The following is a 14,417-nucleotide window of genomic DNA, read 5'->3' as shown; positions in this document are numbered from 1 at the left end:
GGGAACCTCATTCAGATGCAATCTGTCACAGTGAGGAGACTCAGCTGTACACTACATCAACCTTGTGTTTGCAAACTCAGAATTAAAATCAGCTCTCAGATTTACTATTTTATCTGAATGTGAAAAATTCACCAGGCTGCTGCTGACTTTGTCCACTCACAGAGATCTGGAGTTGTTCAGAGATTTTCTGAAGTTGTTACTTCACCCCTCAGGCTTTCTGTGCTCCTTGATGACAATCTCTATCACTCCCAGAAGCTAACAGTAAGGTAATACAAAAGTGAATACCAAACTATGCAATGTTTGCAGACCGACAGAAGACAGAGAGCTGCCCACCTCTTCCATTGCTGAGCTCTGAAGAATTAGCAATAACTCACAGAGCAGACATGACATCAGGGTCTGGGGACAGAGACAGTGAAGGCAGCATCAAGGTGACCACAACACACACAAAAAAAAATACACTAATGACTATAAGTATGGCCCAGATACAGTCCACAAGGCAAAGTCTGCACAATCCAAATGTACACTAAGTGCACCATGCATAACTTCAACAGAAAGAAGAGCTCTCTGCAGAGCTCCATGCAAGGGCATGGAAGCTCCAAGCATGCCATGAGCACAGACAGTGTGTCTGCTGCTTGCAGAAAACCTTATTCCTCCTCATAAGTGTGGCAGAAGCGAGACAATGTCCCTTTAAATGTGACTAAAGTGTTGTCAATGGATCTGCCATGGTAGAGGAGTTAATCCCCCCTCAGCCCCTCTCAGCCACTGTGATGGGATAATTAGATGCGAGGGCTCACCACAGATGATGCTCCAGTTGCTTAGCAACTAATGGTTTCCATAGAAACAGCAAAGCACAGCCTTCAGAGCAGCAAGTGAGCAGTGCAGCAGGGCAGGGAAAGATGCCTTAAACTCCTGCACTGATCCTCTCCTCCAGAATCATTCAGAGGCCTAAAGGTATTAGGGGAATGAGAAGGGGGTGCCTTAAAGATACAATATCCCTGTTTCAAGCAGCAGTGTTAAGAGAATGGTTTTTATCAGACTAAACCTTCACTGATATGGTTCTCCTCTCAGTGACTCTCAACTAGCAGGATGAGCAGGGCTGAATCACAGAAAGTGGTCTTACACAGAGGTTTAAGCCCCAACATGTGGGTTACAACATCCTGTTGTAAGCAGCTGAGTATGATTCCAGCATCAATTCTTGCACCTGAGGTCTGAGAGGGAAACACACAAAACCAAACACACACAAAAATATATTTGCATTTTCAGTACTGTCCAAAAGCAGCCTTATACAGGCATCCAGCCTGGCCCTGAACCAGCAGGCAAAGAAGGTTTCCTCTAGATTTTGCAGCTTCACAATACATACAAAAGTGACTACAAAGCATGGAGATCTTCACCAGAATAAACAGAGGTCAGATTAATTAACCTTTACTCAAGACTATCATCTGGTACTTCCTTCAACATGACCGATTCCTACTGCTTTATTATCCCACTATCCTCCCTGCACTGAGTCAGCATGCCACTGTTCTGAGCATCACAGCCATGCATGTGCACTGCACCAAACACCATGCATGTGCTGTGCAGCTGCACTGCTGCAGGGCACCATCCTGTCGTCTTGTAAGCTGAGCAGAGATAAGCTCTGTTTGTATTTTGCTGAGAGCTCTGGGACACTGAGATTCAGTATCACATAGTCTGCACCAGGCCAGGGATGGGCTGCATCACTGCCTGCTCACAAATGACAGCCCTATGTGTTAAAGCTTTGCAAATCTCTCCAGTTGTGATGGCACAGAAGGAAGAAAAGAAACTCGCATCGCCAAAACAAGCCCTGCTTTCCTCTCCTCTCCTCCAGCCTCACACTTGTGACACAATCCCTTTCAGAGACGGTAAGCAGCCTGTGCTTGCCAAACTCGCTGCTTTTCTCCTGCTTGCCTGGCACGAGACTGGCTGTATGCACTCCACTCTGCCATGTGCCACCTCTCCTTGGCAAGGAGATGGAGAGCAGGGCAGGGCTCTGTCCCTGGGGCAGGAGCTGTGCCGGGGATGGGATGCACGTGCTGCTGGTGGCAGCAGCCAGGCCGGACTCCGGAGCCCTGCGTGCATCAGTCAAAGGCACCAAACCCAGACACTGCGGCTCCTTCCCCCGTCGCTGCAGCGTCACCTCACCCTACCACAAACCTGGCAACACCCAGGAGGGTGGAGCATCCACTGGCCAATTTAGCCACAGGTCTCCTTCCTGGAGTCCTGTCCTGATCCACCCAGTGCTTCAGGAAGGTACAGAGAGGCGACACTAAAAAACTTGTGGGCCATTTCAGACTCTGTCCCCTATGGCTTTCAAAGTGGGAAATCAAAGGGAAATGATGTGCTTTGTTCCACGGGGGAGCGGCAGGAAAGGTGAGCAGAAACGAGCCTGGCGGAACCGGTCGCTTCAGTCCTCTGCCAGCTCACCTTTGAAGTGGTTTTAAAAATCAGGGAGGAGGGGCAGATACGAGTTCAGCTCTTTTACTGCAACTTCACAGAATTTGAAGACATGGAGGGTAAGAGGCCACCTTTTCCCCACAGAAAATAGTGTATCCATTCAGAGAGAAGAGAATACAGCTAATAAAACGGGCTGTGATGCTCATCAAGTACATCTGTGGCGTTCTCGCATCCTGAGGAGGCTATGAACAGCTACAATGACAGCAGCATCCAGCTATGGCACCATCAAAGACACTTGAGTCCTTGGCAGGAATGACTGGGCGCCCTGACACAGCCCCAGGTCCTGTGCCAGGGATCTCTCACCACTCACAGCCTCCTCTCTGCCTCACGTTCCCCATCACTGAGCTTGCCCTGCTGCCTCCCTTTAACAGAAGGAGGGGTCAGGGTTCCTAACCCAGCCCAGCAAATCCTGGGAGCTCTGTCTGTGTTAGACAGCATCAGCTATTTACTGCAGCACGAGGAACTGAAGCAGTGCCAACAGAGCACTGGTGTGAGGGTAAGCCAGGCATCTACTGTACACTCTGTACTAGGAACAGGGGAAAACGGACCGCTTAATTGGAAATTAATATTTTAATCTATGAGGGGGGAAATTATATAAACCCCACCGTTGCTTGGCATGACCAGTATCCTTAAGCATCCCCACCACATCCACTGAGCTTGCTTCAAAACAAATGCCATTGGCTGGGCAAAGCCCAAACAAGACAGGATACCCTTGGTACTCTCCTGCTGCCACAGACAAGTAGATGTCACTGTACAAATTCAAAGCTTTCAGGGGCTGAGGGATGCCAGACTCCTGTAACAACTCTGAACTGGAAGCCAAGTTATAGAGCTGCCCTATCTTCAGGGGAGCATCACACAGCATTTTTCAAAAACAGGAGCAAATACAGTCTCTGGCTTGCTGAGAAGACCCCAAAAAGCACATTCACATGAAGCCATGGCTGAAGGCATATACCTACACTTTACATGCACACACAGAAGTCAGACACCCTGAGAAACAACTGAGCACACTCATAGTTAAGACTCAAATCTGAAATGTTTTTCTGAAGTGCCAGAAGGTGGGAATCAGCAAAAAACAAGAACTGCCCTTGATCCCAACCTGCAGCTTTACAAAACTTCCCCTGTAGTAACTGTGGTTGCAAGTGTGCAGGAGTAGGCAAGGCCTACTTTCAGTTAAACTATCTCATCAATTGGCTTCTGTGCAGGTAACACTCACCTGAAGAGAGCTAGCTTTGAAGAATCCAGATGTCCTGAGCCAAGGCACGTCCAGCTTGTCACCCCTGTGTTTCCAGCTTCCTTCACTATGCAGACAGCAATGCTGGGTACTTTGCCTTCTGCATCTGACAGTAAGTTCTCTTCTACCTTCTGTTCCACATTCTGAAGCTAGAGAGGGGCGAAAAAATGATGCCAGAAGCATGAGCTCCAAGATAAACCATAAGGAACTGGCAGATCAGCAGATTTACATTCAATTTGCCCCAAATCGGATCTATCGGTCTGATCAAGATCTCTCTCTGTGGGAATGCAGGGGTACAGGGCAGCCCTCAGGGGTTACATACTTTCATGCAGAATACACAGCATTCAGAACAGGAAGATTAGGATTCAGTAACTGGATAGCCAAAGGTAAAATTAAGGCCTTTTAGCCTTTTCCAGTACTTCAGGGAAAAGTTTGTGGTTACAAACATATTTAGGCTTTAAAACACTTTTAGGCTTTAAGCTGGAAAACCAACATTTCTGTTTCCAGTCTTGCTAGCTTCATTGAACAGACCAGGCAGACCAGAGGATTCATTTCCTTCTTTACCTGTGTGTGTTATGGTAGCACCTCCAATCTCTACCAGTAAGAAGTAAACATTACCAAATGGGGGAATGCTTTCATCGCTGCAGCAGAGGCAGGAAATACTCACAAAGCCTTTTCACATCTTTTTTTTTGTTTTAGGAATGGTCTAAGTACAACTGTTTAGGGCTTCTCTTGGTGGAGCACTGTATCATATTACATTATATCTGATCCCTCCCCTTCCCTAGTCTTACTTACTGCTTCCAAACACCAGGACAGACTTCTCTGAGGATGCAGAAACCCAGGGAAAGATGGGAGAAAGAAAACTGAGCAGCTGCAGCCTATTTATGCTACCAGCCCTGAAAGTTCTGCAGCTGCTTCTTATCTCCTTTAACGCTCTGTAATTAACTTTTGCTCCAGAGCCTGCACCCAACTCCGGGGTACCGTTTCCAAACGAGCTACAGGTGAGGTGAATTCAGTCACTCCCTGCAAATTGCCAGCTCACACGGCCTCTGGTGGCCGAGCCACAGGTTCCAGTGATTGCCAGCCTGCTCTCCTCGGGGCAGCACAGAGAACTGTGTCTTCCCGTGGACAAGTCCATCACCCAAATATTCCTGTCTTTTATTTACACCGGTGCCTCACACGTTGCCCCACGTGTCTTTCAAAGTCATCCCTGGCTGAAAAACAAGCAAGTCAAGAGACTTCATCTGCAAGCAAGGACCCCACCGAAATACTCACACTGCTCTGAGATTATTAAAGTAACTGTATTCAGCCTAGAACTCTTGAGGGAGTTAATTTCTGAGGTACCAAAGTTAGGTGAAGTGTCTGTGTGAAGGTGCACGTGGATTATCATAGGCTTGGGGTGTTTCTGTGCCTCAGCTGATCATGCACAGCTGTGTGAGGGTTTCACTCCAGCAAGGAAGCGAAAAGCAGCTTTGTGGTGTGACAGCTCAAGTGATATGTGGTAAATTATTAAACTATAATAGCCAGCTTGTTTGCAGCACATCCCAAGGTAAAATACCAAATTAGGAAGGGAAAAGGGCTTTGACTGGGGCATGCAGAGAGTTTTTGAGGAAAGCAGCCAACCAAGCAGGTCCTGCTTGTACCTGAGGATCCTGAAAGGGACAACAAAGTTTCAGCCAATGCCTGAACTTTGTCACACAAGGTGGAAAAACCGTGGGTGGCTGTAGTCTTTTGCATCTAGCAAAAGCAAAATTGCACTGATTGATATTTGTGGATTGCCTAACAAGAACTAAGCAAACCTTGATACAATACAAACTCCCACACTATTGAAGAGGCAAAACTGAGCATTCTAGATTCTCTGAGAAGATTTTCTTTTCAAGAAAAGCTTGGTCTGGTGTTTGACTTATTTTTCAGCATCTCACCTCAAAAGACACAAAGGGTGAGAATAGTGACAGCAAAAAGTGCAGGAACATTTGGCCCCAAGCCCAGCAGAGCAAACCTGCTGTGGGAAAAAGCACCTTTACCTTTTCTTTCATCCTACAGAAAAAAACCTCAAATAACTCAAAGCCAAACCTTTGATGCAAGGGTCACAGAATTCACCCTTATGCTGAGATTCTCCCAACACAATGGCACTAACATTATGGCACAATCTTTTCCAGCAATTGCCAAAAGCAGCCTCTTTCTGTCTCCTTGCTCAAACGAGCAACAACTCCCTGATGCACTCCTCCCCTACAAGCATAACCTCCATCCTCCTACAAAATGCTCAACATATGTAGAGTCTGAAATCTAATTCCTGCTGGTACTAAGCCAAGGATGTGATGATTTTGGTTTGTAGCTGCTCTGTTTCCATCCCCATCGCCCATCTCCCCTCTGTGTGTGCAGAAGAGTCATGGTGAGTGGGTGAGCAGGATGTTTGTATTGCAAACATCTGTCCATGACACAAACCAAGCCAGTACCCAGTCATCAGAACACTGGGAATACGAGATGAACCCAAATAGCAGGGATAGGTCACCCGACCAGACAAGAAACCGTTCTAATGGAACCAACCTAGTGAGACAAACAAGAGAGGCTACGCTAGCCACAGAGCCCTCAGCAGTGTCCCATTGCTCAGCAATAGCACACCTGCAGCTTAACACGGATAATGACTGAGGCAGCAGCACCAGTGCCCAAGCAGTTGTTACAGCCCAATTAACAGCTGCAAATTTCTCTCTCCCAGCTTTGCACTGTGCAGGGCAGGGTGTGTAGTTAATATCATCTAAGTCACTGTAGCAGTCACAGCATCAATTAAGCTGGAAAAGACCTCTGAGATCACTGAGTCCAACCTAGGACTAAAGATTGCCTTGCCAACTAGACCATGGTGCTGAGTGCCGTGTCCTGTTCTTTCCTTGAGCACCTCCAGGGATGGACTCCACCACCTCCCTGTGCAGCCCATTTCCGTGTCTAATCACTCTTTTTCTGAATAAATTCTTCCTAATGTCCAGCCTAAACCTCCCCTGATACACGTTAAGACTGTGTCTCCTTGTCTTCTCCGTGATTGCGTGGGAGAAGAGACCGACCCGCACGTGGCTCCAGCCTCCTTTCAGGCAGCTGTAGAGAGCGATAACCCCTGAGCCTCCTTTTCCCCAGGCTAAACAGCCCCGGCTCCTCCAGCCGCTCCTCATGAGACACACGGTCAGACCCTGCCCAGCTTGGCTGCCCTTCTCTGGATATGGGCCCGTGCGGCGGCCCGGGCGGTGCTGCGGGCGAGCCCCGGGGCACCGGGAGCGGCGGGGCGGGGCCGGCGGCGGGGCGGGGCCGGCGGCGGGGCGGGGCCGGCGGCGGGGCGGGGCCGGCGGCGGGGCGGGGCCGGCGGCGGGGCGGGGCCGGCGGCGGGGCGGGGCCGGCGGCGGGGCGGGGCCGGCGGCGGGGCGGGGCCGGCGGCGGGGCGGGGCCGGCGGCGGGGCGGGGCCGGCGGCGGGGCGGGGCCGGCGGCGGGGCGGGGCCGGCGGCGGGGCGGGGCCGGGCCGCGTCCCTCTCCGCGCCTGCGCGGCGCGGGCGCCATGGCCGTGCAGTACTGCGGGCTGTGCCGCCGCAGCGCCTTCACGGGCCGCCGGCACCGGTACAGCACGGGGCATCGCCGGCGGCTGCGCGAGGCGCTGGCCCAGCTGCAGGAAGCGACGGCGGCGGCGCGGGCGGCGGCGGCCGTGGCCGATGGGGCCGCGGCCGTGCGGCGCTACGACCCGGCGGAGCACGATGGGCGCGTGTGGTGCCCGTGCTGCGGGCGCGGCGTGCAGCGGCACGGGCGGCGCGGCGGGCTGGCGCTGCTGCACGCCGGGCTGCTGCGGCACCTGGCCGGGTGCGTGGGCAGGAACGGGGCGGGCCGATGCTGCCGCATGCCGGGCTCTTGTGGCGCCTGGCCGGTGCGGGCCTTGCTGACGGTGTCCCGGTGTCCCGCAGGCCCGAGCACCGCCGGGAGACGGCGCGGTTCTGGCGGGAGAACCGGGCGGAGGCGGCGCTGCGGGAGCGGTGCCTGGTGCCGGCCGAGGAGTACGAGCGCTTCGCGCAGGCTCTGGAGCAGGCGCTGGCCGAGCACCAGCGGCGGGAGGAGGAGCGCATCCTCCAGGTACGCTCGGTCACCTCCCCGCAGCGGCCCCGGCCCCCGCTGGCCCCGCCTCACCGCTGTGTCCCCGCAGATGGCGGCTGACATCCGGGAGGCCGAGCGCCGGCAGCGAGAGACGGTGCGAGCCGCGCTGCAGGTCGGTGAGCTGTATCCTGCCCTGGCTGCACCCCGGCGGGGAGCGGGCGCTGCACCGCGCACCACCGGCACCGGGGAGGGGCTGGGGGCGGCTGGGTGGGGGCTGTGCTCAGTACCAGAAATATTGTCCTTTTTTTCCTGACTTACACTCAGCTTCAACCAGAGCCAGAATTCTGTGCAGGACCTTCTGTCTGCAGGCTCCCCGCAGGACCTGAACGGTGAGCACCACTTTCTTCAGCAGTGACTGATGCATGTGTGCTCAAAGCATGGGGAGTTTGACACTGTCATTACCGGGGTCTTGCAAAGCTTTTGCAAGCTTTTGTATGCACTACAGCAAGAGCTGGCCTCTTATTTCAGGGATAGCCCTTGTGGTGCAGAAGAGCCTGGCCCGAGCAGAATGCAGACAGGACCTGATTTAGCCTGGATGGAATCAAGCAAGGTTCTGACCTTCATTGGCCACCAGGTAGGGGTGACTGGCTAGTGAATGTGACTTCGATTTAACTGCAAGTCACCTACAGCACATGTCACAAAGCAGAACAAGGGGTGGTCTCCATCACAAAAAGAAACACTTTTGTGGATGTGGGTGAGCAGCTAGTCTAGTTTCAGTTACCCAGGTTTAACTTTCATTAAGCAAACATTCTTCAATATACTGTGGGGAAAAAAAACAAACTCTTTTAAAGAGATGAGCTTTCCTCTGCCTTTTTCTAATAGAACTTGATTCTGGAAAGGAATGAAGGCAATGCTCTTCTGCTCAGAGATACTCCTAAACACAAGATTCTCATAAGCATTTTATGTTCCTGTTAACAGGAAACAGAAGGGAAAGGAAATGTCCACACAGGTAAGTGCACCTGCATCATGACTCACCAGGCTGCCACCTCATGGCTTGCAAATGTCACAGGGATAACTCCAGTTTTGAAACAGTTGCAGCATTACCAGGAGGTAGCCATAGCCACTCTTGGCAATATTTGACATACTAGAGAAGAAAACATATCAGCACAGTAAAAACTGTTGATGCTGCTGCTGTGGGGAGTGTATGATTTGGGGTGTGATCTGCCATGGCCAGCTCTTTTTTCTCAGAACACCCAGACAAGTCACTTGGTCACTTGCTTGGTAGCACAAGCAGCAGACGGGAGGAAGAGGGGACCCTTTTATTCTGTCACAGTTTAGGGTAACTTCAGTGGCTAAGTAAATATTCCCTGTGACTTCTAGGAGCAAAACCTCCGTGGCTAACAGAGGAAGAAGATGGAAGTAAACAAATTGGACCTTCCTATGAGGAATTTCTCAAACACAGTGAGCAGCTTGCACATCTTCTAGTTAACCTTAGAGTCACTTTAACATGCCAGAGAACCAAATGCAATTTGAAAAACTTCTGCTGAACAAAGTATTTGGGCTTTTGGGCAACCTGGTCTAGGGGAAAGCATCCCCATCCGTGCTACAGGGGGTTGCAGCAATGTGATCCTTAAGCTCCCTTCCAACCCAAACCAGTCTACAAATTATTTTTTCAGAGGAGAAGCAGAAGCTGAAAAAGCTCCCAGTGGAACGTGTTGGTGCCAACTTTGACCATACCTCTCAGACCAGTGACAGCTGGCTGCCTTCCTTTGGGCGCGTGTGGAATCATGGCAGGAGGTGGCAGTCCCGGTGAGCTTCAGCACAGCACAGATGGGTGCCAGGGGCAGTGTGGGGCTGCTGTGCATGCAAGCTATTCATGGAGCAGGCTCTGAGGTAGCACCAAGCACAACTAGACATTAAGCAGAGTTACACCACACTGTGCTTAATCCAGGCAGAGTATCATTCTTGTCCTGGAGCAGCACCATGGCCTGCAAGGACATGTGCTCATGACTGTAAAGGCTGCACACATGAAGGCATCTGCCTTCTTTTGTTTGGCTCACCTTTTGACCCACTTACTGTCCCACTGGCACCTTTTAATGTGCCAGAACTCTCTGTCAGCTAGCTGGAGCTACCACTCACTGAGGTAACAAAAACATTGAGGGAGCTTCCATGCTAGAACACTACACACAGCACTTTCTTACTTTTTCAAGACGTGTTCATTATCTCTGTCTAAAGGCTACTGCAGTCTGACTTCTGTGCTCTCTTTCAGGCACCAGTTTAGAACTGAATCAGGGGAAAAGAAGAAAAAAAGGTGATCAGATAAGGAACACCAGACACCCAGCTCTGCTGTGGAAAGGCTGACTGTAGGTAGCTGCAGTTTTGTTGCTGACTGCCCTGTACGGGCATAGAACGTTCATCTGAGCATCACATCTAAAGCCACACAAAGTCAAGTCCTGCCAGCAAGGACAGGCTCCTGTGGATGCCATATCTTCCCTGTCAGAAAGCCTACTCTGTACAGCAAGTGATGCCAGTGGCCTATGCTGAAATGGCACATCCTGCTAAAGGAAAAATTTTTGGAGAAATAAACTTTTTTTTTTAAATGCCTCTTTGTTTGTAGACCAACTGAAACTCATTTCAAATGCAGGGCCCACCCTGCAGGCAACTAATGCTAGGTGTTTGATAATTTCATTCAAACTTATATTGCTATTCTTTATTTTAACATTTATCCTTTACATTGTCTAACATCACTGGCTGCTGTAGGTGATGTAAAAGTTTCACGCTTCCCTTTCAGCAACACATTTGTGATACTAATAAAGACAAAAACTGGCTGCTACAGGACAAGAGCCATAACCTCAACCAAAATCCACTATAAGTAATGCATCACTATAAGTAAGAAAACATACACACTGTTGAAAAATCAAGAAAAATTATAACCAATAATTTTATTGTGTGCATCTACATATGACACATTGTTGACGAAGTCACTGAAGAACCTGCAAAGCAAGAAGTCCCCAGTCAGACATCCAGGTAAAAGCAGGCTAGCACAAAGCAGACAGTCTGACAGTTTTATCCCAGCAGGAGCACTTGGCCATGGTGCCATGTGGGAGCAGGGAGGACAGGTGCCCATTTGCCCTGCAGCCCACAGCGAGGGGAACAAATGATACTTTCCCCATTCAATGAGCACAGGGACAAAATCAGAAATCTCCTTATAATTTAATTCTGGAAAGCTGATGTTTCCAGTAATGTTCCCCCAGGAAGTTGCTTAGGATGTGAGCAAAATACTCTCTGGAAGAACAGCCCACAACAGGCATGTGGAAGCTGCCCATTACACATTGCACAGCTCAGCACCCAGCTCACCTCCCTACGCGTCCTCCCCTGCAGCAGGCGCGTCTCCACCTTTCGTGTTCCGGGTGTAAATCACCTGGGCTCGGTGCTTGGACACCAGTTTGATCAACCCTATGGAAAAACAAAATTACATCAGCGTGCATGTACTGATGGATGCCAGGGATGCCAAGAATCCCTCCTAGAGAGGCAGGGCAATGTACAAGAGAAAATAACAGGGGGTAGCAGCTTATACAAGTCTTTTGTTGCCATCTGGCTGCAGTTACATCACAGCCCATTCTTTTGGCAACTTTCTTCTTAGTACAGCAATGCCTGTATGTAACAAACTGCTGCTCCATACTTTGGAGCACTTCTGAAATGCAAGTTAAGGCAGTGGCTCTCCAAAAACAATTTACGCATGGGGCAGTTCAGATGCTGCAGGAAAGCTGCTGGGCAAGCAAGGAAAACCAAACAGTCAATTCAAGCAGCTTTTCGTTTTTTTATTTTCAAGTGCTCACCTTTGCTGAGGAGCTCCTGGAGGGCAGCCCGAGCCAGGGAGCCTCGAATCTTCAGCCTTTCTGAGACAACTGCAGGTGTGATGAGCTTGTAGTTGGGCACTTCTTTGCACAGTTTGTCATAAGTGGCCTTGTCAAACAGGACAAGGTTGTTCAACTTGTCTCTCACTTTCCCCTTGGACCACTTCTACTTGAAAAGAGAGAAAAAACAACACCCCCCTTAAGCAATCTTATAAGCAAGAACAGAAGATGAAACTAAACGATGATGAAAGAACTGCAGCATCGAACGTTTCCGAATCACATCCCAAACTAAAGCCCTAGTGAGATGCACAAAATTGCCTCCGTAAATGAGCGTGCTACGGCTATTACCTGTAGTATCTAAAACTAAGAGGACCAAAGCCCCCTGTTACTCAGGTTTAACACTATTATGTACAACTTGCTGGCAGACGAAGAGCTGGCTCCTTTAACAACAGGACACCGGCCCCGCCTGCCCCCGCCCTGGGGCCCGGCCGCGCCACACGCGCCAGGCCCGGGATCGCGCGCGGAGCCCTCCGGCCCGCCGGCTCCCACCTTCTTCTTGGCTTTGCCGCCGGACTTGTTGACCGGGTCCTTGTCCTTCTTGGCGGACTTGCCCGCGTCCTTCTTCTTCTTATCGTCTTTGGGCGGCTGCGAGAGGGTGAGAAGGATGGGGGGTGAGCGGCAAGGCGCGGGGTCGGCCCCCCGGGCACCTCGCAGGGCTTCCCGCCGTGCTCACGGAGCCGCCAGCGCCTCTCGGGCAGCCCGGCCCGGCCCGCCGCCCGCCCCCCGGCCCGGGCCCGCTCACCATGATGCGGCCGCAGCTGCTCCGCAAGATGTCGGCGAGAAAGGAAGGGCCCGGCGTGGGGCGGGGGCGGGCCCGGGGCCGTGCGTCACTGCCGGGGCGGGCCCGGGGCCGTGCGTCACTGCCGGGGCGGCGGCGCTGCCTCTGCCGCGGCGGGCGGGCTCGGCGCCATGGCGATCTTCAGCGTCTACGTGGTCAACAAGGCCGGCGGCCTCATCTACCAGCTGGACCACTACGCGCCCCGCTCCGACACCGAGAAGACCTTCAGCTTTCCGCTCGATCTCGTCCTGCGCCTGCACGACGAGCGCGTCGTCGTTGCCTTCGGGCAGCGGGACGGCATCCGCGGTGCGGCGGGTGGGAAGCGCCGGGCGGGGCCGGGCTTATTGACGGACAGACTGACTGACCGTCTGACCGACGGACTGTCTGCCTGACGCCGCCGCGCTGTCCCCGCAGTGGGTCACGCCGTGCTCGCCATCAACGGCGCCGAGGTGAACGGTCGCTTCACGGCAGACGGGAAGGACGTGCTGGAGTTCCTGAGCAACCCCGCCAACTACCCGGTGTCCATCCGCTTCGGCCGCCACCGGCTCTCCTCCAACGAGAAGCTGATGCTGGCCTCCATGTTCCACTCGTGAGTCGGGGGGCCGTGACGGCCGGGGGGCACGGGCAGGGCGGTGAGGGGCGCTGAGGGCCTGTCCCCGCAGGCTGTTCGCCATCGGCTCGCAGCTGTCACCCGAGGTTGGAAGCTCCGGGATCGAGATGCTGGAGACCGACACCTTCAAGCTGCACTGCTTCCAGACACTGACAGGTACCGGGGGGCCCAGCACCGGCACTGCTCTGCTCGTCAGGGCTGTCTGTGCTTGGCCTTCCTCATGCCCCTGGCATTATGGCTCCAGGGATCAAATTCATGGTTCTTGCTGACCCAAGGCAGACAGGGATAGACGCTCTTCTCCGCAAAATCTATGAGATTTACTCAGACTTCGCTCTGAAGAATCCTTTCTACTCCCTGGAGATGCCAATAAGGTAAGGAAAAGCCCATTTTTAGTAACCTGGCTGCAACCCCTCATTGTTTTCTGCCTATACAGTAGCAAATGCACTCCTAAGTAGCAAAACTGGCTGAAGGAAGGGGAAGGAAGCTACAGCACACTGCTGCCGAGAGAGGACGCAGCCCTGAGCTCTTTCCAGTGCTGGCTCTGCTGGGGCAATGGGAGGTGCTCTCCCTTGGCACAAACCCTGCTGTCTTACCATATGTTTGGGCCTATATAAGAAGCTTTAACCTTAACTAAGGACCAAGTCGGACCTTGACAGTAGTCATGTTGCTGTGTCATAATTTCTGAATTTCTCCTTGAAGGATGCAGAGCCAAGGATGTGGAGATCTTTTGTTAGCTTTGTTAACTCACTTCCACAGGTAGAAGTCATCCCTTTTGCTTTTCTGACTATTTCAGGTGCGAGTTGTTTGATCAGAACTTGAAGCTTGCTCTGGAGGTGGCAGAGAAGGCTGGACCCTTTGGACCTGGATCATAGAGAAAGCCTTGCCTGTTGCAGATCTTCATTCGTCTGAAGAGCGGGGCCCCTCTCTCCCCTGGCTGGTCTCTCACAAAGCTCCCCTCTCCACAGCAGAGACTGCACATCCCCAAAACATGCTTCAGTATCTCCCAAAATACCAGTTGATCCCCTTTGTTGCAAAACTTACCTTAAAGAGATTCCTTAGCACTGTTTACATTGGGCCACAGGGCCTTACTTTGCTGTTGCAGCTCTGCTGCACTTGGCTGAAGGAGAAGGTGCAGGTCTGTGGCTTTCCCACAGTCAGTGCTTTTCTTTCCTGTCATGAATGTACAGAGGTATTTTTCCTGTATAGCTCGAACTTACGGTCTTGCAGAGGGTTTCTGTATAGAAGTAATAAGTGTTTACTAATGAGACAAATGGCTGTTTGCTTTCTGTTGGTGGGGACATTGGCACCTCAAGAGGATACATGGATTTGGGTGGTTTTGCTTGCACCAC

General features: G+C 52.0%; 3 protein-coding genes across 3 annotated transcripts; 2 read left to right on the top strand and 1 right to left on the bottom strand.

Moving 5' to 3' along the window:
* The first annotated feature begins 7,239 nt into the window (after positions 1-7,239).
* On the top strand, positions 7,240-10,367 carry CENATAC (centrosomal AT-AC splicing factor). The gene is made up of 9 exons (XM_059488350.1): positions 7,240-7,535; positions 7,637-7,802; positions 7,873-7,935; positions 8,088-8,152; positions 8,292-8,397; positions 8,742-8,772; positions 9,144-9,224; positions 9,440-9,572; positions 10,033-10,367. The coding sequence occupies exons 1-9, from the start codon at positions 7,240-7,242 to the stop codon at positions 10,076-10,078; spliced, it is 987 nt and encodes a 328-aa protein (XP_059344333.1). The 3' UTR covers positions 10,079-10,367.
* A 305-nt stretch (positions 10,368-10,672) lies between these two features.
* On the bottom strand, positions 10,673-12,515 carry RPS25 (ribosomal protein S25). Its single transcript, XM_059488386.1, has 5 exons — positions 12,423-12,515; positions 12,170-12,265; positions 11,603-11,786; positions 11,121-11,219; positions 10,673-10,756 (listed from the first exon to the last, which is right to left on the bottom strand). Exons 1-4 carry the CDS (start codon positions 12,423-12,425, stop codon positions 11,125-11,127), a joined length of 378 nt encoding a protein of 125 aa, XP_059344369.1. The 5' UTR covers positions 12,426-12,515; the 3' UTR covers positions 10,673-10,756; positions 11,121-11,124.
* TRAPPC4 (trafficking protein particle complex subunit 4) lies at positions 12,504-14,339 on the top strand. Its single transcript, XM_059488384.1, has 5 exons — positions 12,504-12,764; positions 12,873-13,047; positions 13,121-13,224; positions 13,313-13,439; positions 13,862-14,339. Exons 1-5 carry the CDS (start codon positions 12,590-12,592, stop codon positions 13,938-13,940), a joined length of 660 nt encoding a protein of 219 aa, XP_059344367.1. The 5' UTR covers positions 12,504-12,589; the 3' UTR covers positions 13,941-14,339.
* Positions 14,340-14,417: the final 78 nt, after the last annotated feature.

Source organism: Ammospiza nelsoni, chromosome 24 (assembly GCF_027579445.1).
Source record: "Ammospiza nelsoni isolate bAmmNel1 chromosome 24, bAmmNel1.pri, whole genome shotgun sequence".
NCBI classification, from domain to species: Eukaryota; Metazoa; Chordata; class Aves; order Passeriformes; family Passerellidae; genus Ammospiza; species Ammospiza nelsoni.
Note: the sequence above shows the minus strand (reverse complement) of the source record. Positions and strands in the feature narration are given on the sequence as shown.